This window comes from Gymnoscopelus microlampas, assembly GCF_963454915.1.
Source record: "Gymnoscopelus microlampas genome assembly, chromosome: 5".
Classification (NCBI taxonomy): Eukaryota; Metazoa; Chordata; class Actinopteri; order Myctophiformes; family Myctophidae; genus Gymnoscopelus; species Gymnoscopelus microlampas.
Genome location: NC_139942.1, coordinates 10019925 through 10047764, shown reverse-complemented (window position 1 = coordinate 10047764; position 27840 = coordinate 10019925). Strand labels below are relative to the sequence as shown.

At 41.4% G+C, this 27840-nt stretch overlaps 1 protein-coding gene across 1 annotated transcript; it reads right to left on the bottom strand.

The window, feature by feature from the left end:
* Nucleotides 1–918: 918 nt before the first annotated feature.
* On the bottom strand, nt 919–20011 carry LOC311045915 (protein NLRC3-like; the record flags this gene model as incomplete). The annotated part of the gene is made up of 11 exons (XM_084057987.1): nt 919–1463; nt 1773–1819; nt 2577–2747; nt 3190–3360; nt 3465–5205; nt 6583–6799; nt 7138–7204; nt 14446–14559; nt 18110–18223; nt 18580–18765; nt 20001–20011. 11 exons carry the CDS (start codon nt 20009–20011, stop codon nt 919–921), a joined length of 3384 nt encoding a protein of 1127 aa, XP_083914113.1.
* Between the last annotated feature and the right edge of the window lie 7829 nt (nt 20012–27840).

The following is a 27840-nucleotide window of genomic DNA, read 5'->3' as shown; positions in this document are numbered from 1 at the left end:
CTCTGTAATAAACTCTGCTTCTGTTCCAGCTCTATTTTCACCCCCCCTCTCCAGAAACATAACAAATAATCTCAAAAGGAATATTGTCTCTGCCTTTGCAACATTTTATAATCTGTGACAAATATTATTCAGATATGAGACATAAAGTCTTTGGAAAACCTTACGAAAGTCTTTTAAAAGTCTTTTCGAAATCTTAATAGGAAGCATTAGTCACTCGATATCTTTTTACACAAAGAGTTGACACAATTTGGAAAAATACAAAACATTGTTAAAGATGAATCCAGTATCCAGTCCAGTTGCATTTTAAAGTTAAATATTTCAAAAAGTATGAAAAAAGTACTATGGGTGTCAGACATAGATATAACATAAATACATTTATTTATATGGTGTCAGGTTACATGTGCTTGACTGGATGGAGTGACTTGGATTTGCTTTCATTGTGGATTTGGATGACAGACAGCTTATTGAAGGTACCTGTTTAAAGTGCATCTCCTACAGAATTATGAAAGCTGATGCTTCCTGCTGATTGCTACATACAAATTCTACTGGCTCCAAGCAGCATATTAGCATACACACATATCAATATATATATATGAATATACAGAAATACTACAAGCATTGTGGGCTTGGAGTGGGAGGGCCTGAACTACCTATAATAGAGACCAAACAAAGTTGAATAGGGGTCACTAGTACCTATGCATCATAGACTCATGTGATGAAGGCGCATTTTGTCAATTTAGTCAAACGGACAATTTAAAATAAAATAAAATGCATAAAATTAAATTAAGAAATGCCAGAGAAGACAAACAATTGTTCGCGTGTGGGCACACAGACGTGCGTGTGTTCACTCTGTATCATTTCAGTAGATGTCTTTGTGAAGACGTGAGTGTTCCACCAGGACACAAGATGCTTCTTTACTTAATCTATCTGACACAGAGTCACTGAGGAGTTTGGTGTCCTCAACCAGAACCCAGGATAGAGGGGTTCAGTGAATGTGGACTGGAAAGTGTACAGGTGTGTCAGTGTGTCAGGTGACACTCTGTAGAAGGACAGAGTGCCAGCGGGAGAGTCCAGATACACTCCTACCCTGTTGGAGCCTGAGGAGGAACAGGCAGGGATTGCAGTCCCTTTCCCATTGTGCCGGGGAGTGTAACAGTCCTTATAGTCACCATCACATTCCAGACTCCATGACTTGTCATTGTGTCCAAGCCTACAGTCATCCTTTCCCCTCATTTCGTTTCCTTTGTACGTCACTGCTATAGAAACCCAACTACTCCACTCTACCTCCCAGTAACAACGTCCATTCTTACCCTCTATACACAGAACCTGTGACCAGAAGTCATATCTGTCTGGGTTATCAGGATACATCTGATTCCCTCTCAGCACTGTCACCTTTCTGTTGTTTTCAGAAAGACCAAGATTTTTGTATGCTGTGTTTGCGTCCAGTGTGAGACCACAGGCATCTGTTGGGGAGAACAAGATACAGTAATAGCACCAGTTAACAATCAAATATGATTTCTTTCTTTCTTGATGCCATACAATGAAATAGTTGCTACCAGTCAGTGCAATGTTAGGGTATAGTTCTAGAATCATATACACGCCACAGTGTATGTTTTTGTTAATAAAAAGCTAGCCTACAAATTATGGTTATTATCATCTTCATTAGGATAGTAGGCTGTGAATGAGTGAATGTTGCATGCTGCTGTGTACCTGAGCTGTTCATTTGATGTGTGCTGCTTCAAGTTTATGAATAAAACAGAATACACACTTACACTTCCTCAAACCTGGTTTCAGCCTGCACACTCCGCCATTGTCAACACTGGGGGAGGGAGAGAAATAAATCAGGTCTGGTTATTCTCTTTGATCATAGAAACAATGACTGATAATGATTTTACAAAATTAAACAATACATTAAAGCAACACAGTATGGTTCAGAAAATTGTTCCCTACTCTACTAAACTTAGTAGATTAGTTTGGACAACTGGCCACCTCATTTAAGCTCGTTTCTTTTTTCATTTCACTGTTCTGACTGAGGCTCAGTGATTGTAACACCCAAGTGTCAACTGTTGGCTTGTCTCTTTTTTGTAAAAAGGTTCTCTCAACAGTATACACAACAGTGTGCAAATGCTTTTCAATGAGCAACCATTCGCTCATTCAAGTGTTCTCTCATACCGAAGAGTTTCCAGTCTCGAGTGTGGGGCAGAGCGCAAGCCTCCTAGGTTGTTGTAGCTCAGGTCTAGCTCTGTCAACTGGGAGGGGTTGGCGACCAGAGAAGAACAGCCTTCCTCTGTGACCAGACAGCCTGACAACCTACACACACACACACACACACACACACACACACACACACACACACACACACACACACACACACACACACACACACAGTTAACATTAGTCTAAATAAATAGTGAATAGTTCCCTACTGTATTATTATTATATTGTTTACAAACCTTACAACTGTTATTGTATGCTTTTGTTCCAAAAACAAAGTAATGTAAAACATAGGCCAGTTATAAAGGTAGACTTCACATCAATCTAATGCACATCTGTTTAGCAGGTTCGGGAATACTGACCTGAGTATCTCCAGTCTACCGTGTGGACTCGCCACTCCAACAGAGAGATGACGCACACCTGCATCCTGTATGTCATTATTGCTGAGGTCTAGTTCTCTCAAACTAGAGTTGGAGCTGAGAACTGATGATAACTCCTTACAGCATTCCTCTGAGAGGTTACAACGACTCAACCTGAAGAAGCATTAGTAATAAAATGAATAAAATGTGTATTTTCTGTAAAATAAATATAATTTAAACATTGCATACATACATACATACATACATACATACATCATACATCATACAACATACATACATACATACATACATACATACATACATACATACATACATACATACATTACATACACACACACACACACACACACACACACACACACACACGCACGCACGCACGCACGCACGCACGCACACACACACACACACACACACACACACACACACACACACACACACACACACACACACATACATACATGTGTTTGTGTGTACTAAATATTCACATGCCGTATATACACATATATTAAATGTATCTAGTTTTCACTATGTGACTTTGACCTCCAAAGAAATAAGTAAATTGTCACCTGTTGAACACAGGTTCGGGAATACTGACCTGAGCGTCTTTAGTCTACAGTGTGGACTCGCCAGTCCATCAAATAGCCTCTTCACGCCTGAATCGCGTATGTCATTATTACTGAGGTCCAGTTCTATCAAACTGGAGTTGGAGCAGAGAACTGATGACAACTCCTCACAGCATTTCTCTGAGAGGTTACACCCACTCAACCTGAAGACGCATTAGTGGTAAAACATTTTTTATTGTATTTTCTGTAAACAAAAGACCACATAATAAAGTGTATTATTAATTACTGTGTATCCAGTTGCACCTACAGAACTCTTTTGGAGGCTTTGACCACTGGCAGCAGCCCCAGAAGAGCTTTCTCTGAAGCAGAGTATTTCTTCAGGTCAAACACATCTTTCATTTCTGATGACAGCAACATGAAGACCAAAGCTGACCACTGAGCACGAGAGAGATTGTCTGTGGAGAGACTTCCTGAACTCAGGTACTGTTGGATTTCCTCCTCTAGAGAATGGTCATTCAGCTCATTCAGACAGTGGAACAGATTGATGCTTCTCTCTGGAGAGGGGTTCTCCTTGATCTTCTCCTTGATGTATCCAACTGTTTTCAGATTGTTGTGGGTGCTATTTGTCTGGTTCAATAGTCTTTGTAGGAGAGTCTGATTGGTCTCTAATGAGAGGCCAAGCAAGAACCGGAGGAACAAGTCCAGGTGTCCGTTTGGACTCTTTAAGGCCTTGTCTACAGCACACTGGTAGAGGTGATGCATCTTGGTTATTTGTCTTTCTGACAGTAGGTTGACACCAGTGTTGACGAATGTGAGAAAGACATGAAGAGCAGCCAGAAACTCTTGAATGCTCAGATGGACAAAGCTGAACACCTTGTCCTTGTATAACCCACGCACCTCTTTAAACATCTGTGTGAACACTCCTGAGTAGACGGAGGCATCTTTGATATCAATCCCACACTCTGTCAGGTCTTCTTCATAGAAGAGGTTGCCTTTCTCCAATTGTTCAAAAGCCAGTTTTCCCAGAGACAGAATGACCTGAACATTCTCTTGATTCTTGTCAGAATGTGTCTGAACGCTGTAGGGATACTTGACATACATCTGCCTGAACTCAAACACCATAAAGTGTATGTACATCTCAGTCAGGGCCTTTGGCAGCGCTCCTTTCTCCTCTGTTCTCAACATGTCCTCCAGAACGGTAGCAGTGATCAAACAGAACACTGGGATGTGGCACATGATGTGGAGGCTTTGTGATGTCTTCAAGTGTGAGGTGATAGTTCTGGCCTGGTTCTCATCACTGAATCTCTTGATGAAGTACTCCTCCTTCTGGGGGTCAGTGAACCCTCTCACCTCTGTCACCCTGTCAACACACTTAGAAGGAATCTGATTGGCTGCTGCAGGTCGTGTGGTTATCCAGATGCGAGCAGATGGAAGCAGGTTTCCCACGATGAGGTTTGTCAGTAGAACATCCACTGAGGTTGGCTTTGTGACATCCGTCCAGGTGTCATTGTTACGGAAGTCTAAAGATAACCGACACTCATCTAATCCATCAAAGATGAACACAACTTGGAACATTTTTAAGCTACATATTTCCGCTTCTTTGACTACACCAAAAAAGTGATGGAGAAGTTCCACCAAGCTGAAATTCTTCTCTTTCACCAAATTCAGCTCTCGGAAAGTGAATGGAAACATGAAGTGGATATTCTGGTTGCATCTGTCTTCTGCCCAGTCCAGCGTGTACATCTGTGTTGCGACTGTTTTACCGATGCCAGCCACTCCCTTCGTCATCACTGTTCTGATTGGTTTATCTTCTCCAGGTAAAGGTTTAAATATTTCTTCAAAATTGATTGGTGTTTCTGGTGTCACTGGTTTCCTGGACGCTGTTTCAATCTGTCTGACCTCATGTTCTTTATTGACCTCTCCAATCCCCCCCTCCGTGATGTAGAGCTCTGTGAAGATCTGATTCCGAAGTTTTGGATTTCCTTCTTCAGCGATCCACTTCTTCAGTTTAGACTTCAGCTGTCGTTGACCAAAAGCAGCAAGAATCTCTACATGACAAAAGAGCAGAGGACATCAATACATTTATGTTATGGTAAATATGACTGAACACAGCTACTAGATGGTCATTGAAGATGTGTGTTTTTTTTTACTAGAGGAAAAGCCATGGGGTCACCAAAATTCAGAGCGTTTATCCTGGAATTTCAGATTATGAGATACTGTAACTTGAATGCAAGTGGAACGTTTTGCGTAAGGGTGGCACTATACCAAATATAGTAGGGTTTATCTTTGCTGAGTGCATTGAATGTCATTATCCAATAGATTGTGAGATATTGTGTGTGCGATGGGACATTTTAGTGTAATAGTGACACTACAGGAAAGGCCATTGGGTCAACAAAATCAGTAAGGGCCATCATGAGCATGAAGGTCCAGCCTGTAGTCGTAGAGATATCGTGTGTAGGAGTAAATGTGTGCATGTGGAAATGTTGGCCTAATGGTGACATAGAGGAAAGGCTATTGGTTCACCAAAATCAGTAGTAGCCATCCTCATGAAGGTGTTCATGAAGGTGCACAGAAAATTCCATGGACATCCAGTGAGTTGTTTTTTGAGATACAATCTAAGTGTTGGACGGGCGGCCATCCTTATAGTCATCTGTCGATACCAGAGCTAAAGATACAGGATGCATATGTCTGGTTTACATTCTTTATATAACAATTGCTATTAATTACGATCATAATCAGCCCTGCATCCTTCCCAGGAAAGCTGATCCATTTTAATGAGTGGATCAATGGAATATCTTTTTGAATCGTTATTTGATGAGTGTGTGTGTGTGTGTGTGTGTGTGTGTGTGTGTGTGTGTGTGTGTGTGTGTGTGTGTGTGTGCGTGTGCGTGCGTGCATGCTTGCGTGCGTGCGTGCACGCGTGCGCTTCGCTTGTAGCGTGCCGTGCACGCGTGCGCTTCGCTTGTATCCTTGAAGTGGCCTGCACCTTCGACTCTAGCTTAGAGCAAGCCTTTATGACTAAAGTAATTAAATACCAGACACTCCTTTATACCATCATAGTCAGAGCTAGGTTATACAGTAGGTGCAATCTACTTGTGTTTGTCTTTGGCAACCTAGCACATGTAGGTTGGCCGTAAGAGGCTTACAACAACTTGGGATGCAAAAAAGCAGCTAAACAGCTTGCAATTTTGAGTGCAATCTCTTGTTAGTAGCCTCCGAAGAGAAAAAGACGCTGCTACTTGAGGGGTGTTTGTGTATGTGTCCAACATTTACTGACCGTCCTTTTATTACAGCGCCTTGTAAATATACATTTCCTTGAATTGTATCCCTTATGTGGACATAAATAAAGTGTGTGTGCGTGCGTGCGTGCGTGCGTGCGTGCGTGCGTGTGTGTGATTTTGCCATCATCATAAAGCCTTTCTTACTGCTCTCCAGGGTGTCAGCCAGGTTCTCCTGCTTCGTGCTCCTCAGGAGGTATAGAGTCTTCTTCAGAACTCCTTCTCTGAAGCTCCTTCCCTGCTCCTCACCATCCACCACCTCCTCCTCCCGACTCTCTATGCATTCTGGGTTATCTGCTGTCAGAATCTTCTGCAACCTTGTCAGCTCTTCCTTCAAACATGTGACAAGATTCTCTTCAAGTGGCTGAAACACAAAATAATATAAAGAGAAAAAAATTCAACAATCTTGAAGGGATTGAAAGTTCACTGGTTTCAAGAGTACTGATTATAGATTAAGGGCCCTGCTTTGAGAAAATTGGTGGCATGCAGTGGCTTGGTGCGTGGGGCTTGGCAGCAGACGTTTGGTATATGGGAGAAGGGCAGAGTACATGGCAAAGTGATGTGGGTTGGATTAGACAGCACTTAAATACAAAAGCCAAGAGCAGATTATATTGGTAGGAAATCACATTTATTACGTCTGGCACTGCATGGTCCTATGAGAAAATAACTGCTACGTGGTCTTTAGGTGGACATTATGCTCACGGTCTGCTTTGGGTTCAACCTGGACATAAACAGTAGCTTCATGTTTCTCCCTGTTTTAAAACAGCAGCTGAAACGGTTCAGTGATGTACACAATGAGCCAAACAGAACCTGGCAGTGTGTTTCATAATCTGTCATATAATCTGTCAAATTGACCAATTAGAAAGTACTTTATGAATGAGAAACTAATATGTTACCAATATATCATGCCTTCAATATTCTCTTTGCACCACATTTTTGGGGAAAATAATGTTAAAAGCTGTTTTCTAGCTGGTGAGATTAAAGTAAATAAAAAGTGAACAGACAAGCATAACATATGAATCAGGTCTGTGTCGTTTTGGAGATCTATCTGAAAGCACCTCTGGCAAAGAAAGAGGTAACACACGGTGCAAATCATGAAAATCATCTCCCTCATTTACCCCAAAATGTCAGTGTTCTGCTGATTTGCAAACAACACAACACTATACTGCAAATCACCATCCACATCAACACACGGCAAGTCCTCAACATACTGTATCAAACACATGCAGACAGGGAAAAGCACATCTTGCTACCATAATTGACGGCCACAGTCATGGAGTGTACACGAGTGTATGGGCTCAATGGCCAAGCAGACACATGGCCCAACTAACTCCACATTTTCCCCCAAAATTCCTCAATATTCTGCCTGTCAAACCAGCTGCTTCGCATCCCATCACTGTACTTGCAGGATGTACAATTAATATCAAACGCATTATGCTCCAATACTTATGCAAATCACTTCGCCAACTCAAAATTCACGTCCGGGTGTTTCTTTTCACCAGCCAATCATCATGCACCTTCGTTGCCGAGCCCCAACAGCGCACCTCCCCCACACAGCACAAAGAACGACACAACAGATCTACAAGCTAACAACGCCTTGCGCGTCTACGTGTTGTTGCCTTGCAAATCCACAAGTGACCACCCTTTCACGTTGCCACGTCCGTTGCCACGTCGCGCTGACGTACGCTAAACAAGCGCTGCCGTGCGCACTATGCGAACGAGCCCAAAGGCGCGCAAAAATAAGCCGACCATTGCTTAGACACAAAGTCAGACCTGGCAACGCAGCCTACGCCAATCATGTGTGAGAGATCTACAAGCTATGGGGTAGAGACGCCGTGTGCCATGCACCGTATCTTAGCAACAACGAAAGCGCTCACTCTCATTGGTCCTGTCACGCTAAGAGCAGTTTCCAGACAATGGCATCGCAGAGAGCTTGCTGTAGTGTTTACATATATCTATGGCTGTAGCCATCAGTCAGTCGCAGCGACGACGGACAGGGCGCTGTGATAGTTGCCATGTAGCTAACGCTAACGTGGTTGTCATACCTGCAGCGGCTGTGCAATCACTTTGTCAACAATATTCGTGTGGTGAATGTTATTATTGCTGCTCCGTTAGTCCATTGTAGATGATGTATGTTGTGGTATGTAACGTAATGGCAGGACCGCCCCGTGCAACGCACGTTTAGGCTGCATTATGTTGTAATTTCAGATAATTTCGGTCCGATTAGGGCAGTGGCTATCCCCCGCCCCCCCCCCCCCCCCCCTACATCATATTTGAACTGGGGACCCCCCCATTTTGTTTGACTCCGTTCCACAAGTCAATATTGTGAAAATAGCAGATCTACAAGCTCACAACCCTCACGTTGAGAGGCGTTGTGAGCTTGCAGATCGGCTATTTTCAACATGTTTGCCTCTTATATTATTTGACAATGTGCCCAATGTTTTATAGTATAGTTTGTTGACTACTTTTGTTGCAGTAATGGTCTTTTCCTTTACTTTAGCTTTTTCATTGTCTCCGCCAGGCCGAAAGCCATGGCGCCAGAGTATGTTTTACCCCCTGTCCGTCCGTCTGTGGATAGCTAATCTCCCGCATCGTTGGCTTGCTCGCAGCGAAACTGTGCACACACTCCCTGGATGCCAATTCAGAACCTCTGCCCCCATTTCAATACACGCCGTCTCCGTTTGTAGGTGTGTGTGTGTGTGTGTGCGCGCGCACACGGAAATTACTTCAACGCGCGTGTGTGTGTGTGTGTGTGTGTGTGTGTGTGCAGTACTGTGCGTCTTCTGATTATTAAAAGACGCATCCAACTCACCATTCGTGTGTCCACATGCACTGTTGTGCAAACACACAAAAACAGCCGCCATCTCCACACACATTCCTTGTGTGTGTGTGTGTGTGTGTGTGTGTGTGTGTGTGTGTGTGTGTACGCGCGCAACAACACACAAACGGCCGCCATTTTGACCAGATTGTACAGGGTCACACATTTCCGTATAACACCCGCCACCGAAAAGATGTATGATGACTCATTGTATTATTATTTGATTATTAGATAATGATATACATGCCCCATGATTATTATAAGATCATATATCTTAATCAAATATTATAATCATATGATATAATTAATCATCATAACTTATTAATACTCATAATAAAATAACAATATTAAATAACAATATATTGCCCATTTCCCCCCAGCCATTTCGCCATTTAGATATGTATATATATATAGAGAGAGAGATAGATAGAGATAGAGATAGAGATAGAGAGATAGACAGATAGATAGATAGATAGATAGATAGATAGATAGATAGATAGATAGATAGATAGATAGATAGATAGATAGATAGATAGATAGATAGATATCCAGTAAAGTGCAGTACTTGAGCACATGTAGTTATTTACTCACCTCTGTAATTTAATTCATGACTCCCAGGATCCATTCTCTTTTGGACTCCTCTTAGGACATGCTTATGTCTCCTACAGACTACGATAGGCTACTTTACAGGTCACACTTGGACCATTGATAGGCAGGAGTAGGCAGCTTTAGCTTTGTAAAAGGTGTGAATGGGCCAGCCAATGTATCACTTCAGTAACGTCACTGGCGGCCGGCGGCTGTGTCTATTGTTGTCGGAGCAGAATTCATTTTCCTGGCAAATCTTCACTGACCGGGCCATGGCCCCACTAGCCCTCATGACGCTACGCCAGTGATCGGCGCTGCCAAGTGGTCTCTACGTGGGCGTGGGCGCTACGTGGGCGTGGACGCTACGTGGGCGTGGGCGCTAGATGTGAGGCCGGCGCAGCCGGCCGAACTTCTAGTCACTTTAATTCACCCCTGACTGCTGCCCGCCTCTAATCCCCCTGCCTCAAAACAAGGCCCTATAGGTGTCATTGTTCATTGGTGTTGTTGTCTCCGCCAGGCCGAAGGCATGGCGAGAGAGTATGTTTTACCCTCCGTCCGTTCGTGTGTCCGTGTGTCCGTCCGTCCGTCCGTCCGTCCTGTCCGTGTGTTACCACCAAATCTCCAGCACCGTTGGCCCGGTCGCTGCGAAACTGTGCACACACACTCCCTGGATGCCAATTCAGAACCTCTGCCTCAATTTTTTCACATGGGCCTGTTATAGCGCCACCAGGAGGCCGATTTGTGCAAAACCCATTTTTTCACATTACTCCTACAGTTTTTAACCAAACGTCATGCAAATCGGTACACAATATCTCTATAGTCATGTGATCAACCCTGATCTGTCCGATTTCCCATATTCCATCCTCATTGGTTAAGGTTGCCATCCAAAATTTGCAGGATTGGTACGTTTTGAACAAACTGTCTCAAACCATGAACGCAGCTTGCGATTTCCGTGAAATTTCACACGCACATTCCCACTAGGCCGAGGAAGAAATGCCACCCTTTTCACATTGGCCTGTTATAGCGCCACCAGCAGGTCTAATTTAGCAAAACACATTTTTGGAACAAAATGCCTCAAATCATGAATGCTGTGTCTGATTGCCGTGAAAGACCTAAGAATAAATGGCACCCTTTTCACATTGGCCTATTATAGCGCCACCAGGAGGCCAGAATAACGTACCTGACCTGGCGGAGACCTGTGCTCCGAGGAGCTAGTTGTACCTTAAATACAGAGGCCAGGTCTAGCTGATGTTCCTGAGCAGATTGACCACTGTCATCCTGATCCTGGGACCCCTCCTGCTGGTCTCTGTGGAGGAAACACACACACACACACACACACACACACACACACACACACACACACACAATGGATAAAAGCACAAAGTGAACACAATGCTTCTTTGATTGTTGGATATGATGTTTTGAGAGAAGAAAACTCAATAGGCCAATCATACCGTACATCTCGTAACCTCTAACCTTTGCCCAGTGTGCGTGCGTGCGTGCGTGCGTGCATGTTTTTGTCCAGAGCTAATCTTGCAAACTGCTGCAGCGATCATATGTCCACGCTGCCAGTAGGCCACAGAACTATATTTGTTCCACATCATGTATGTTTTGAAATATTAACTTTAATTCATTTTGTAATGGCAGTCAAAGGGGCAGTGATCACAAATCTGGCCCAAATTTGGAGTCAACATTATAGACAACTGATGTCATAGATGACTGATGTCACAGGCTGGTCATATGATGTCTGAGATCCACATTGCAGCCACATCATTGTCTCCGCCAGGCCGAAGGCATGGCGAGAGAGTATGTTTTACCCTCCGTCCGTCCGTCCGTGTGTGTGTCCGTCCGTGTGTGTGTGTGTCCCTCCTGTCTGTGTGTTACCAGCTAATCTCCGGCACCGTTGGCCCGTTCGCTCCGAAACTGTGCACACACACACTCCCTGGATGCCAATTCAGAACCTCTGCCCCAATGTTTTCACATGGGCCTGTTATAGCGCCACCAGGAGGCCGATTTGTGCAAAACATTTTTTTTTACATTACTCCTACAGATTTTATCCAAACGTCATGCAAATCGGTACACAGTATCTCTATAGTCATGTGATCAACACGGATCTGTCCGATTTCCCATATTCCTTCCTCATTGCCTATGGTTGGCTTCCAAAGTTTGTAGGATTGCTCCTTTTTGAACAAAAAGCCTCAAACTATCCACGCAGCTTGCAATTTCCGTGAAATTTCACACGCACATTCCCACTAGGCCGAGGAAGAAATGCCACCCTTTTCACATTGGCCTGTTATAGCGCCACCAGCAGGTCTAATTTAGCAAAACACATATTTGGAACAAAATGCCTCAAATCATGAATGCAGTGTGTGATTGCCGTGAAAGACCTAAGAATAAATGGCACCCTTTTCACATTGGCCTATTATAGCGCCACCAGGAGGCCAGAATAACGTACCTGACCTGGCGGAGACCTGTGCTCCGAGGAGCACTTTTTCTAGTTTCTATATGGATCCTGACATGATCCACATTATTCCTTTTTTTTTTATAACTCACCAGCTCTCACTTAAATTTATCTCGCTTATTTTTATCTTAGGGTTAGGTATCTGTTGTTTGTTATATAAACATTTGCTTATGTTACTATTACAGCAATAGTTTCCTGGACAATATTCTATATCTTTTAAATATTTTATATGACATAAAGCAGAGTATATTCTCTTCAACAGTCGATAACACTCGATATCCCCTTTAGCCTAAAACACAGTGTCAGATAACTGTTTCAAAATCTGTTAAACCCACATTTGTTGCATATAAGCACATTGTTGTCTCCGCCAGGCCGAAAGGCATGGCAAGAGAGTATGTTTTACCCTCCGTCCGTGTGTCCGTGTGTCCGTGTGTCCGTGTGTCCGTGTGTTACCAGCTAATCTCTGGCACCGTTGGCCCGGTCGCTGCGAAACTGTGCACACACACTCCCTGGATGCCAATTCAGAACCTCTGCCTCAAATTTTTCACATGGGCCTGTTATAGCGCCACCTGGAGGCCGATTTGTGCAAAACCCATTTTTTTACATTACTTCTACAGATTTTATCCAAACGTCATGCAAATCGGTACACAGTATCTCTATAGTCATGTGATCAACACTGATCTGTCCGATTTCCCATATTCCATCCTCATTGGCTAAGGTTTGATTCCAAAGTTTGCAGGATTGGTCCGTTTTGAACAAAATGCCTCAAATCATGAACGCAGCTTGCGATTTCCGTGAAATTTCACACGCACATTCCCACTAGGGCGAGGAAGAAATGCCACCCTTTTTCACATTGGCCTGTTATAGCGCCACCAGCAGGTCTAATTTAGCAAAACACATTTTTGGAACAAAATGCCTCAAATCATGAATGCAGTGTCCGATTGAAGAATAAATGGCACCCTTTTCACATTGGCCTATTATAGCGCCACCAGGAGGCCACAATATCGTACCTGACCTGGCGGAGACCTGTGCTCCGAGGAGCACTTTCTCTAGTTTTATTCTTATTTTCTTGTTTTGCCAGAGAAGGTTTAATATTTTATTGCTCTTTATGTTGCTCTGTTTAACTTTATACTTTTATTTCCTGTGTCGTGACCTGTTCGTTCATTACCTCGTCACCTTGCCAATCACCATTGACATTACATGGTAATGAAAACCCCTGCAATGGTAAAACATTAACATTTATGATGCTGTATATGCTGTGTTAGAGGGACACAGTAACTGAAAAAAAAAGAGAAACTGAACGCACGCAATATCATTAAACAGTTTTTAGAGTCTCATTTGGGATCAATGGACCAATAGCATTTCTTTAACCAATATATGTTTAGAATCCAGTCATTAGAATTATTCTAAAACATGTAATAATCTAAATTTGATTATATTATATTCATGATAGCCAAACAATTTGTAGACTGTGAAAGAGAGAATTTACTATTTTCTGATCTTGTAAGAGTGATCGTAAAATGTACTCTTATCTAAGAGAAGAACAAAAATAAGAAAACATCCCAGGAATCAATGGGAACTAACAAAACAAGAACAAATTGTCGATATGAACAAGAATAAGAGGACATGTTTTATATCACTTCCTGCATGAGACCCATTGCGTACCTAATTGAATTGATGATTGATTTTCTAAAGTGAAAGGGGTTTAATACTTTGCAAAACAGCATATTCAATTACCTTAAAACATATTTTGTGGTGTAAGACTCATGTTACTAATAAATCTTTACCCCCATTAGTTAGCGTTGTAAATTAAAATAAATATTATGGGAAATTATTCATGTAAGAATTGTCCTTATCAGGAGGGTTGAACACTTATGCAAGGCAGTGCATGTGAGATTCTCATTGGCTCTGATCCTAGTGCCCCTGCTCTCAATTTAGAAGACCTCTCATGACACTTATAGAGGTGCAGTTACTGTATATGAAAAAAAAAAAGGTCATTGTGGGTTTGTGTGTACTCTACGTGTGCATTATGGGTGTAATGACCATGTAGTTTACAGTTTTACTGTACAGCTTCTTGACCTTTAAGAGTCAACCTTCACAGATAACAAGTCATTAGTTTAGGTTCATTTCTCTTTCAGATTCAGACCTTTCCTCAGTGGAGTGTTGTCCATCTTTAAAGACAATAGGCATGCCCATAGACTGCTCACTCTGCATGGACACATAGCTGGCTGCAGGGGACTCTGGTCTGTCCTTTAGATCCCTGACAGGATAAAACACAAATGAAAAATGTGATTTATTGGTCAACTAGTTACAACTGGTAGATTTCTAAATATGAAACCAGTATATCTTTGCTGCCGGGCAGAAATCTTATATTTCCACATTTCAACTTTTCATGTTTTGTTTATTTGTTTGTTTGCGTAAATGTAAAGTGTAAGTGTGTCACATAAAGCAGTGAAAATAGCCAATCTACAAGCTCACAATGTGTTCGATGCAACGCTTTGGGTGTGTGTGTCTGGGTTTTAAAAATATTGAACCAATGAAAAGTGTTAACAAGAGCTTGTGACTAAATAATATACATCGGATCCATTGGAATACAGGTTATTTTTTCCATATTCCTATGGAATTGGACACAAGGTTTCCACCCAACAGTGACGTCATGTATAGCAGTGGTTCTCATTTGTCGTGCCGCGGACCCCCAAATTGAATTATTTTGTGCCAGGGACCCCCAAAAGAGAAGATTTGGAGATTTGGGGTTACAAATTCAAAATGATTAAAAATGTAGATATTTTTCAAGTATTTTCATAAATTGTAGATCTACAAGCTCGCAGCACGGCACAAAGTGACGCGCTGTGAGCTTGTAGATCTGCTATTTTTGAATGGCCAAAGTATAAATGCATTATGTGGTCAAGATGGGGTCATGCCTATGTTCCCTCAGCCCTATGTTCCCTCAACCCTATGTTCCCTCAATCTCTAACAAAAAGAAAACATCCAAATTAGGCCCTATGTTCCCTCAGCCCTATATTCCCTCAGCCCTATGTTCCCCCATATCAATTTAGACCCTATGTTCCCTCAGGCTTATTTCCCTCAACCCTGTGTTCCCTCAGCCCTATGTTCCCTCAACCCTATATTCCCTCAGCCCTACTGTATGTTCCCTCAGCATCACAAATAGCCCTGCCATAATGTGCTGTTGGTGTCACCTGTTGGGGTCCCCTGAAGAAGGGGGGGCTGCCCTACTTCCACTCGGGGTGTCACCCCAAAGGTCAGTCTGTCTGTGTGTCCCAGGCATACCTCGTGTGTGTCCCATTTGATCCGGTGTGTATCGTGCAAGTGGCAAGTTGGTCGGACCAACAGTGTCCGAAAACTGAAAATATGTGAATGTCTGTAATGTCTGTCAGCGGGTCTGCGGTGAACACACAAGTCTCTGTGTGTTTTGCATAGTGTGGGTTGTGGATCGTCAAAAGGATTCAAAATAAGGTAAAACCGCTGGCAGTGGCGGATGAATTAATTAATTAGTACCTGGCAATGAATGTGTTAATACCTTACAGAAAGCCTTATATATTTATTTCAATGTTTAAAAAAGTGTCCCACACCCATCAACTATTAATGTTATTAGTCAGAAATCTCGGCTGTCAGTGACACTTATAATCAGGGTTTCTACACATTTTCCATTTCAAAATTCAGATTCCAGATTCAAATTTCCAGAATTCTCTATTGATTCTTCAGACCATATTTGACATACAAGTATAATAGCTACATGTAGATGCTTATTATGTAACAAAATAGTTTTAAAATCCAACTGTACTGTATGTTACATGTATGACCATGTATTATACATGTCCATGACATACATCTAGGTACAATAGGCTCATACAATTCAATTAAGCACTGCTTTATTAGAACTAAGTTGTATTTTTGAAAATGTTCGCCTATAATGAGATGACCAAAATAGGGACGCCACACTGAAAGTGGTTAACACTAAACCCAGGCAATGCTAAACCAGAGCAATGTTATTGAGGTTTTGTCATTTCAATTTTAACTAACTGTATACCTTCAACCCCTACAATTACAGAAGGGATGTTCATGTACAATTGACCAGTGAACTAGAAAGGAGAACTAAAGTCTATTGACATTGCTTTATTGGCTGTTTAATAAATTTCTATAAATAAAGACACTCCTACACAGAAAGTTTGTGTGTATCTAAGGCTAAAGGATACCTGTAGGGCATAGCAGTAGCAGTCATTTTGTGGTGCCACAAAACCCCATACATTTTTCCCATAGAGATTTACGAAAATATTTATATGAATTATTTTAAACCTGGAACCAAGCCATCCAGGTTCCTGGTGAATCATGACCATAAAACGTTTGATTCTGTGAAAAAAAAACATTTGAAAACCACAAAATAAAGTTGTTGTTTTTTTCACATTATCAAATGTTTTGTAGTCATGATTCACCAGGAGCCTGCATGGCTTTTCTCAATGTTGACATTGCCTTGAGATTATTTCTAACTTTGCCAGTGACCGACGTGTCTGGGGAGTGTTCATTCTCTAAATTGTCATTAATAAAAAACGGATTGAGATCAACCACGGTTCAACAGTGACTGAGTAATCTGACTAGCATGTCTTCAGAAAGTGTAAAGAGAACTTGAATTCAGTGACATAATTGCGGAGTTCTCATTGCAAAAAGCTAGAAGGAAGCACTTCTGATTCTGAATGAATCATTGATATTCTCAAGGCTACGTCAACAGCGTGACGCATGCATAATGTTGCACACATTGCCTGCTTTCTTTTAATTGCTGAATAAAACACGTTCATGGCATCATGACACCGTATGGTGCCACGGCACTCACCTTGAGAAACCCTGACTTAGGACATTGGTCTCAACCTTTTCAGGCCGCAACCCCCCCCCCCCAAAAAAAATATGTCAACTGCATGTGGACCCCCACCCTGACAAGCACTTGGAATTGTAGGAGTTGAGGCATTACATTTAGTTTAACTCAGTTCCACAGATACATAATTGTGTCCACGTACCAGCAATTCCTCTCCCCCATTCCTGGCAGAGTAGTTTCGGACAAGCGTATTGAGTGGCCCTGTCTTTCCCTATTTAGGACTGACCTGGGACGTAAGTCGGGGCTTGATCAACCCTGGCTGGGTCACCTGGGCGAGGGTGTATGTTGTTGCGAGACCCGAAACATCCTATGACCCCAGGCTACAACACTGATGATACGTCCCAGGTGCATCCATGTGATGTTTTTTCGTTATGAAAATTGATATTTTGACCAATGTTTGAAAATGTTTTATAGTATACTGTAGTTTGTTGATTTCCTTTAACGCAAAAACGGTGTACGGTTTTTATATTTTTTATTTTGGCGTCCTTAAATTGTCACTTTAGAAATGTGCAGCTAGATACCATGTATATACACTTATACATACTACACTGTATGTTGGTTTGTTTACTGTTGAGTGAGAAAGCAATGTTGCACATTAAGCTAATCATCTGGGGACCCCCCAAAATCCCTTGGGGACCCCCTGGGGGTCCCGTCCCACATGTTGAGAATCACTGACTTAGAAGACCTCTCTGACATGCATTATAGAGATGCAGGGATACGAAACAAAAACTCTGTCATTGTGGGGTTTGTGTATGTGTGCATTATGGATATTAACATGATGAAACTGAAGTATAAAACAAATAAATCATTGAGTGTAATGACCATGTAGTTCACAGTTTTACTGTAAAGCTTCTTGACCTTTAAGAGTCAACCTTCACAAATAGTCGTGTCATTAGTTAATTTCTCAATTTCTTCAGATTCAGACCTTTCCTCAGTGGAGTGTTGTCCATCTTTAAAGACAATAGGCATGCCCATAGACTGCTCACTCTGCATGGACACACAGCTGGCTGCAGGGGACTCCGGTCTGTCCTTTAGATCCCTGACAGGATAAAAAAGTAAATGAAAATTTAGATTTTATTGGTCAACTAGTCACAACAGGTGGATATCTAAATATAAAACAAGTATATTTTTGCTGTTGGGCAGAAATCTTTTATCTACGCATTTCAACGTTTCAAGTTTTTTTGTTTGTTTGTGTTTAGTGTAATAAGTGTGTCACGAAAAGTGTAATATTTGTGTGTTTTTTGGTTGTTTTTTTTAGCAATGCATGCTGGTATGTAGGTTTTGTGATAGTGACCTTCGGTTGTATGATCACTTTACATAAAAAAAAACACTACAGAATGGAGTGTTTTCGAGCACAACCTGGGACAGAGTTGATAGGTGTCGGTCGCATCTGACCTTGTCAAGGTAGGAAGTGGTGACACATGATCAGGAGCAGTGGTCATCTCAGCTGGGACGTGGCTGGGAGGAGCTGGAGGGACAGCCAGTTCGGCTACACTGGGTGACAGTCGACGTCGCTTGACCCCAGAGCAAAGAGCCTCGGGGGTCGAAGAGCCAGAGGAAGAGTCAGGACCACAACGTTTCCTAGGAGGACAGGAACTTAGCTTTAAGATGTACTACAGTATGTCTCATGGTAGGCTACCAAGTGCTTCATGATGTTTACAGTCAAATATAATTAAGTCAGTTTAATTAACAGGACATCCAAGGAATATAATTTATTTTAAAAGAAGCTGCTATTTGTTGGAATCTTAAATAAAAGGATTTCAAACTCTCGATAAAGTATACCTGGTTGGTTTGAACTTGTGATGTGAGACAATAAACTGAAGTTGAATTTTGAAGTTGATTTGATTTTCCAGAGCACCAGTACTGACATTAACAGGGAAATGAAAACCCCAGCAATGGTAAAACATTAACATTTAGGATGAACGCACGGAATATCATTAAACAGTTTTTAGAGACTCATTTGGGATCAATGGACTATTTAGCATTTCTATAGCTATACTCCAGTATTAGAATTATTCTAAAACATGTCATTCTAAATGATATTCATGCTTTTTTTTTTTATATATATCCCTCAACTATAAAACGTATGTTTCCTTGCATTGGACAAGCAATGTGTTGACTGTGAAGACGGGAGATTTTATTTATTTCTGATCTTGGTAAGAGTGCTCTCGACCACTCTTAAAATGTCATCTTATCTAAGAGAAGAACAAAAATAGGAAAACATTGGTGAATCCCAGAAATCAATGGCAACGAACAAAACAAGAACACATTGTGGATACAAACAAAAATAAGAGGACGTGAGACACTCCAGGAGAGAAATGAAATACTGGAGCACTCTGGTCTGCACGTATTTATTATTTTCAAACAGCTTGAGTCCTGTTTGACTCTGAAGAGGATGCAAGTCAAACGTCAGTCACCCCTGCAAAAACGTGCAGACCAGTCTAGTGCTCCAGTATTTTATTTGGGCAGTCTCTCTTGAAGTGCCAGGGTATTATTCTCTCTGATTCATGTTGTCCCTGTTGAGCACCGACGAGCCCTTCTACCTTCAACTGGCCGAAGCGTGCTGGACTTCTCTTTGTAAAAATAAGAGGACATTTGTTTGTATATCACTTCCTGCATGAGAACCATTGTATACCTAATTGAATTTAGTTTTTCTAAAGTGAAAGGGGTTTAATACTTTTAATAAACAGCATAGTCAATTTTTAAAAGATGTTGCTATAAAATATATTTTGTTGCTATAATTATTTTACAGTATTATTGTTGTAAATTAAAATAAATGATATAGAAAATTATGAATGTGAAATTAAAAGTCCTACCATTGGCACATTTCATGAATTAGTTTTCAGATGTACTGTGTCTCATGGTAAGAATAAAAATGCTTCATGATGTTAAACTTTATGATTATATGACCTGTTTAGACATGATGGTCTGTATCAAAGTCTAAAATCATCAGCATGATATCAGTCCAATGTGACACAATGACCGGGGGACGTCAGGAGGTGTTAGTGTGTCTAGTACGGCACTGTCTCTCAACATCTGTATTTCAACAGTATTTCCAGTATTCAGTACTTTTACTTCTACTCCACTACATCTCAGAGGCAAATGTTGTACTTTTACTCCACTACCATTATTTGAAAACTTTAGTTACTAGTTCCTTTGCAGATATAAATTATTACATTATAAAACATACATTAACCACATTAGCCGTATTTTATACCTATAGGCTATTTGAAAATAGCAGATCTACAAGCTCACAAGCTGCTATTTTCAAACATTTTAGTACTTTTACTTTTGGTACTTTAAGTAGTGCAGTATCGATACTTTTACTTAAGTAAAACATTTGAGTACGTTTTCCACCACTGCTAGTAGGCTACAGCACTGTTTCTCAACATAATGATCCAGGGACCATATCTTCCTGGATAAATAAAAGACTTGAGAGAATATCCGTTTTGGTTATAACTATGACTGGTTTGTACTTGATGTTTAAATTAATTTAAAATAATTGTACACATAATTGTGATATTGGTAAATTCCAAATATTAGGACATTCTTCCGCGGCATCCCTGGACTGGCATCATGGCACCGTCGGGTGCCATGGCACTCACTTAGGACAGTGGTTCTGGAAACCCTGACTTAGGACAGTGGTTCTTAACCTTTTCAGGTATATGAAACAAAAAACGCTGTCATTGTGGGGTTTGTTTACATGTGCATTATGGATATTATTAACATGATGAAACTAAAGTATGAAACACATAAATCATTGACCGTGTAGTTGGTTGTGAGCTTGTAGATCTGCTATTTTCAAAAGATTTGTATACATCATTTATGAACTTGTGAAATGGGACATTCTGCACAATGAGTACTTTTACTTTTGGTACTTTGAGTACATTTTGAAGCCAATACTTTTGTACTTAATTTTGATTACCGGAACAGAGTATTTTTACACTGCAGTATTGGCAGGCACGTGCAGAGGGTGCTTGAGCACCTGCCCTTTTGCCTCAAAGAGCCCTTTACTCAAAAGACATTTAAAAACAAAAATAATGATATATATATTTTTTTTTATGGCCTGCCCAACATCCATGGCCCTTATCAAGACGAACATTTGACAAATTATTATAATGTCATTATCATAATTATCATTTATAATTGTAATTTAAATGAGCTGGCTGCCATCACTCAGTTTTAGTCTCACTTTTCACCTGATGCAGTGATGTCAAGTGCCCTTGTGTGTACGTATGAAAGTATAAAACTAATACATCAATTACATGTAGCTTACAGTTTTACTGTACAGCTTCTTGACCTTTAAGAGTCCCAACCTTCACAAATAACAAGTCATTAGTTTAGTTAATTTCTCTTTCAGATTCAGACCTTTCCTCAGTTGAGTGTTGTCCATCTTTAAAGACAATAGGCATGTCCATAGACTGCTCACTCTGCATGGACACACAGCTGGCTGCAGGGGACTCCGGTCTGTCCTTTAGATCCCTGACAGGATAAAAAAACAAATTAAAAATGTGATTTATTGGTCAACTACAGTCACAACAGGAGGATATCTAAATGTGAAACCAATGTACTGTATATTTGCTGTTGGTCAGAAATCTTTTATCTCCATCTTCAACTTTTCATGTTTGTTTGTTTGTTTATGTAAATGTATAATGTAAGAATGTGTGTCACATAAAAAGTAGTGAAAATAGCCAATCTATGAACTTACAATGCGATGCGTCGATACAACATTTTGGGTGTGTGTGTCGGTTTTATAAATATTGAACCAATGAAAAGTATTAACAGGAGCTTGTGATTAAATAATTACATTGGATCCATTGGAACTGAACACAGGCTGGTTCTTTTCTCCATTTCCTAACGGATTTGGACACACAAGGTTTCCACCCAACAGCGACGTCACAACATTGGACACAGAAAATATGAAAAGTCCTACCATTAGCACATTTCATAAGTTAGTTTTCAGATGTACTGTGTCTCATGGTAAGAATAAAAATGCTTCATGATGTTAAACTTTATGATTATATGACCTGTTTAGATATGATGATCTGTATCAAAGTCTAAAATCTTCAGCATGATATCAGTCCAATGTGACAAAATGACTGGGTGACGTCAGGAGGTGTTAGTGTGTCTAGTACAGCACTGTTTCTCAACGTCTAGTCCGGGGACCACCAGGGTTCCAAACGGACCCTTATGAGTCTGTAGTGTCCTGAGTGTCATCGAACCAAGGGTCCATTTGGTTCCATTTCTACAGTACACTCTCAGAGTTACATCAATGAGAATTTTACAGTGTTGATTTGGGTCCCAAAGATATATATTTTTAAATAATGTGTAGCCTACACTCGTTCCATATGTACATAGTTGACTGACGCTGAGAAACAGGATATGTTGTACATTAACTCTTATTATGATTCACTGTAATTAAACTATAAGCGCCAGCATACAGACTCCCTGCCCTTGTCATAGATGTTTAAACCTGTTAGAAGAACATTCACATAAACATTAATGTAACATGATATAGCTGCTTCATAGTTTGACCATTCTTAAACTGGGGCGGCCATTGCTGAATGGTACCTGGGACATCATCCGGAGATCCCGGATGTCCCAGGTACAATTCCAGCCCTCAGCAATGTGTCAAAGTGTCCCTGAACAACACACGTAAGCCCTAACTGCTCCCCCCTCCGCGCTCCTCTGTGGGCAGCACTCAGCTGCGTGAATGAGAATTGCACACATTAACCAACAATTATTATTAGCATAAAACTTTGGTCGAAAATTCAATATTTTAGTTTACACAACTGGTGTTTTGGCAGTGGCACTGATGTTTCAAATGACTCCCCACCCAATGAAAGAAGAGGTAAAAACAACAACAACAACAACAAATAGACACACACACACACACACACACACACACACACACACACACACACACACACACACACACACACACACACACACACACACACACACACACACACACACACACACACACACACACACACACACACTCTGGCAAGCTTATTATATATTATTGGTCATTTCGCAAAAACCTAATGAAATGGTGGCAAGAGTTGTGGTGAACACGCTAACATACTGCCAAGTGGCATCAACCAGGGGGTCAACTAGGGGGTCCCCAGCAAAATGAGGAACAGTTTCAATACTCAAGCTCCTATTATATCTTTAGGAAATAGCCAATCAAAAGAAATACGTCATGACACGCTGTGAACTTGACTATAAAATAAAATAAAAAGTTGACAAATCTTTCCAAATCGGGGTCCATGGCCAAAATACAGATACATTTAGGATTTCTTGACATCAAAATATTTGAGAACCACACACATAGCCACAGCGTTAAACCGGCCAGTATATGAATAACATTACCAGAATGCACTGCATGATGGTTTGCCGAAAGTTACGCTGCTTTAGGCCTACAGTAAATGTAAAGTATATAGGCTTGTAGTCTACACATAGCAAGCAAGCAAGCAGGAAAATAAAACAGAAAACCAAATCCATAATCTATGGGAGCTTATAGGAGCCTTTTGTAATGGAAAAGAAAAGAGTCCCTTTACAACAACAATTAACCATATGCTTTTTATCTTGTCACTTTATTAAATTGAACACTTACCCTGTTGTTGGTTGACCAGGCTCCATGATGCTACTGTGATCTTCCACTGTACATTACTCTGGAGAACAGCATCTGCTAAATAACATGACAACTGTAAATACACTAGTTGTAACTGTATAGACTGTAGATTGATTGATGTCAGAGAGTATTGGCAGTTACAGTATAGTGTACAGTACCTGTCCATGTTGTCAATAACCTGCCACCAAGCTGCAAGGTTTGCTTCTCTTCAAGAAAGACTCTGTCAACCTTTTAATGTGTAGAAGAACTGGGACTGAGGAGGAAGGGAGGAGAGAGAGAGAGAGAGAGAGAGAGAGAGAGAGAGGGGGGGGGGGAGAGAGAGAGAGAGAGAGAGAGAGAGAGAGACGGGGGGGTGAATGTAATGGAGTAATCTAATTGGATGTCTGCCTACACATTTATGATGTTTTATTTATTGTGTAACACTGTGTACAAGGTACAGGTTCTCCTCAGAGACATTGGCGTGGTCAACACACAGACAATACAGTCAAATAACTTTAAAAATGTCTATCATCATCACAGAAATGCTTATCAGCGGTGCAGGTGCGACAACGTATTATTGCAATTATTGCAGCTATCCAAAAAGTATAATTTATTTTACTATATAGAGGCAAATTGTATATTCCCCTCAACTTCCAGGCATCCCTATTTTGGGCATGCCATTATAAGCTTGTCACTCACAACAAATAAAGTTGTTAATATAAACAACACAGACGATACAGTTCACTCTCTTAACTTGAGTAAAGACCCAGACAAAAGGTTTTTCCTATATCAAAAACAAGGTAGTGAACAAATCAATAAACCTGCTGTGGCACTGGAATTGACCTTTGTTTTTTGTTTTTAAATTATACAATGGTTGTCAAGACATGCTGTAAAACTAGTCCACCATCTTAACACTGAAGTTATTGTACTTGGCCCTAAGCACCTCAGAGATAAATTAGCCGATGAGAATTTTACCCTAGATGGTATTACCTTGACCTCCAGGGCCACTGTAAAGAATATGGGAGTCACGTTTGACCAAGACATGTCCTTTCAGTCCCACATAAAACAAATTTCAAGAAATGCCTTTTTTCACCTGCGTAATATTGCAAAGGTTAGGCACATTCTGTCCCAAAATGATGCAGAAAAACTTGTCCACACATTTGTTACTTCTAGGCTGGACTATTGCAACGCTTTACTATCAGGCTGCCCAAGTAAGTCCCTAAATAGCCTGCAGCTTGTCCAGAATGCCGCTGCGCGCATACTGACAGGAACCAGAAGAAGAGATCATATCACTCCTTCATTGGCCTCTTTGCACTGGCTCCCGGTTAAATACAGAATCGAGTTTAAAGTTCTCCTCCTCACATACAAGGCTCTCAATGGACAGGCACCACTGCCAGTATATCTCAAAGAACTCATCGAGCCCTATAAACCAACCAGAACACCACTGCGCCCACAGTATGAAAAAATGCTTACGGCTCCAGGAAACCCCAAAAAAGCTAGAACAGCAGGCAGAGCATTTAAGTTTCAGGCACCTCAGCTGTGGAACCTTCTCCCAGTCTCAGTCCGCGAAGCAGACACACTCTGTATATTTAAGACTAGACTAAAAACCTTTCTCTATGATAAAGCCTATAGCCGAAGTGCATAGACTCAGTCACCCTATAGTTATCCTCTCTCCCCTTCCCTGCCCCCCCCCCCCCTTCTCCTCTCGTCCTCTCTCTTCTCGTCCTCCCTTTGGTTGTGTGGGTTTGTGTCCCAATGGTACAATCGTAATTAACCCTGTACGGATTCACGCTCTAGTAAGGCCTGCCACTAATTCTACAACCGGAGACCCGCTCCCCGGAGTTTCTTTTATTTCCCACGTCGCAGGTCCATGGACTGTCACTACGGACCCCCAGCTGCGGCTCAAGACTGTGACTGCGGACCGGGCCTCTCCATGGAGCACGACCGTGGATTTCTACTACACTGCACTATACCACTATACTATATATACTGTATATTATCTTAACATTCTTATATTATACCATTATATACTACATACACATTATTGCTGTACTATATTATACTATCATATATATCTTACACTATTATATGTGCTACTATTGTTACTGTTACTACCTGCACTGTATCTCTTTCTGTCTCTCCCTCTCTCTCTCTCTCTCTCTCTCTCTCTCTCTCTCTCTCTCTCTCACCTCTTTCCCCCGACACGGTCGAGGCAGAAGGCCGCCGCCCTAGAGCCTAGGGTCTGCCTGACGTTTCTTCCAGTTAAGAGGGAGTTTTTCGTTGCCACTGTCGCAAAAATTGCTTGTTCAGGGTGGGATTGTCGGGTCTCTTCTCTACATGTAAAGTGTCTTGAGACAACTTGTTGTGATTTGACACTTTAATAAAATTGAATTGAATTGAATTGAATTGAATTGAACACTCAATACCCTTTAAAGTGAATCTAGTTTCTGATTCCCAGGACAATTCCCTGCAATTCCTTGTACTCTGAACTTTCTCAGAGTTCACATGTTGTCTCTCTACTTGGTTGCGTGTATGTTTTGAGAATTTATTTTAAGAATTTACTAAAAACATCTGTAGCATTTGAAGAGCTGCTTCAAGTTGAGGATGAGGATAAGGCCCCTCAAGTCAACAGACAAAACTCCATCCATCCAAAACAGAAACGTTTCACTGTCCAATATAAATAATAATAATAATCACACATAGCAGTTATTCATAGTACCCAAAGTCGCTTTACAAAACAAATCAAAACTAGAAAAAGTGCTCCTCGGAGCACAGGTCTCCGCCAGGTCAGGTACGTTATTCTGGCCTCCTGGTGGCGCTATAATAGGCCAATGTGAAAAGGCTGCCATTTATTCTTAGGTCTTTCACGGCAATCAGACACTGCATTCATGATTTGAGGAATTTTGTTCCAAAAATGTGTTTTGCTAAATTAGACCTGCTGGTGGCGCTATAACAGGCCAATGTGAAAAGGGTGGCATTTCTTCCTCGGCTTAGTGGGAATGTGCGTGTGAAATTCCACAGAAATCGCAAGCTGTGTGCATAGTTTGAGGCTTTTTGTTCAAAACGGACCAATCCTGCAAACTTTGGAAGCCAACCATAGGCAATGAGGATGGAATATGGGAAATGGGACAGATCCGTGTTGATCACATGACTATAGAGATACTGTGTACCGATTTGGATGACGTTTGGATAAAATATGTAGGAGTAATGTAAAAAAATGGGTTTTGCACTAATCGGCCTCCTGGTGGCGCTATAACAGGCCCATGTGAAAAAATTGGGGCAGAGGTTCTGAATTGGCATCCAGGGAGTGTGTGTGCACAGTTTGGGAGCGAACGGCCCAATGGTGCCAGAGATTAGCTGGTAACACACAAACAGGACGGACGGACACACACACGGACACACACACGGACGGACGGACGGACGGACGGGGTGGAAAACATACTCTCTTGCCATGCCTTTCGGCCTGGCGGAGACAATGAACAACTTTATTAAGAGAGAAGTATTTATAAGGCAAAAAATTGAGCAAGGAGAAAAACATAAGCTAAGACTAAAGGCAGAAAGGGAGATTGAGTTAGGTGGGGAAAGCGAGTCTGAAAAGGTGGGTGAGGGAGGCTTTGAGCCAGCATGGCTCAACAAGACCTGGCATGACACTTTGACCTTTCACCACACAGATCTAAGGGGGGCTCCCAGGGAAAAGGTTTAGGAACCACTGGCAGTAAATAGTATTTTTTTCCTGCATGTATTCCTTCTTTGTTATGCCACCACCCCTCATCATCATCATCATCATCATCACATCATCATCATCATCAAAGTACAACATAGGTCAGCTAAACAATTCTTTTTTTGTATGAAAAGTGACATTTTTAAATAAACTGTATGCTACTATATCTAGGGCCATTAGCAGCACTGGCAAACTTTGAACATGCTATTTTCATTCACATTGGAAATGTAGGCTTAAACTGTTGCTAAAACTGATGCAAAAAATGCGCACTATAGCACACTGGTCAAAAGCTAAAGTAAAATCAGCACTCTGAACTCTC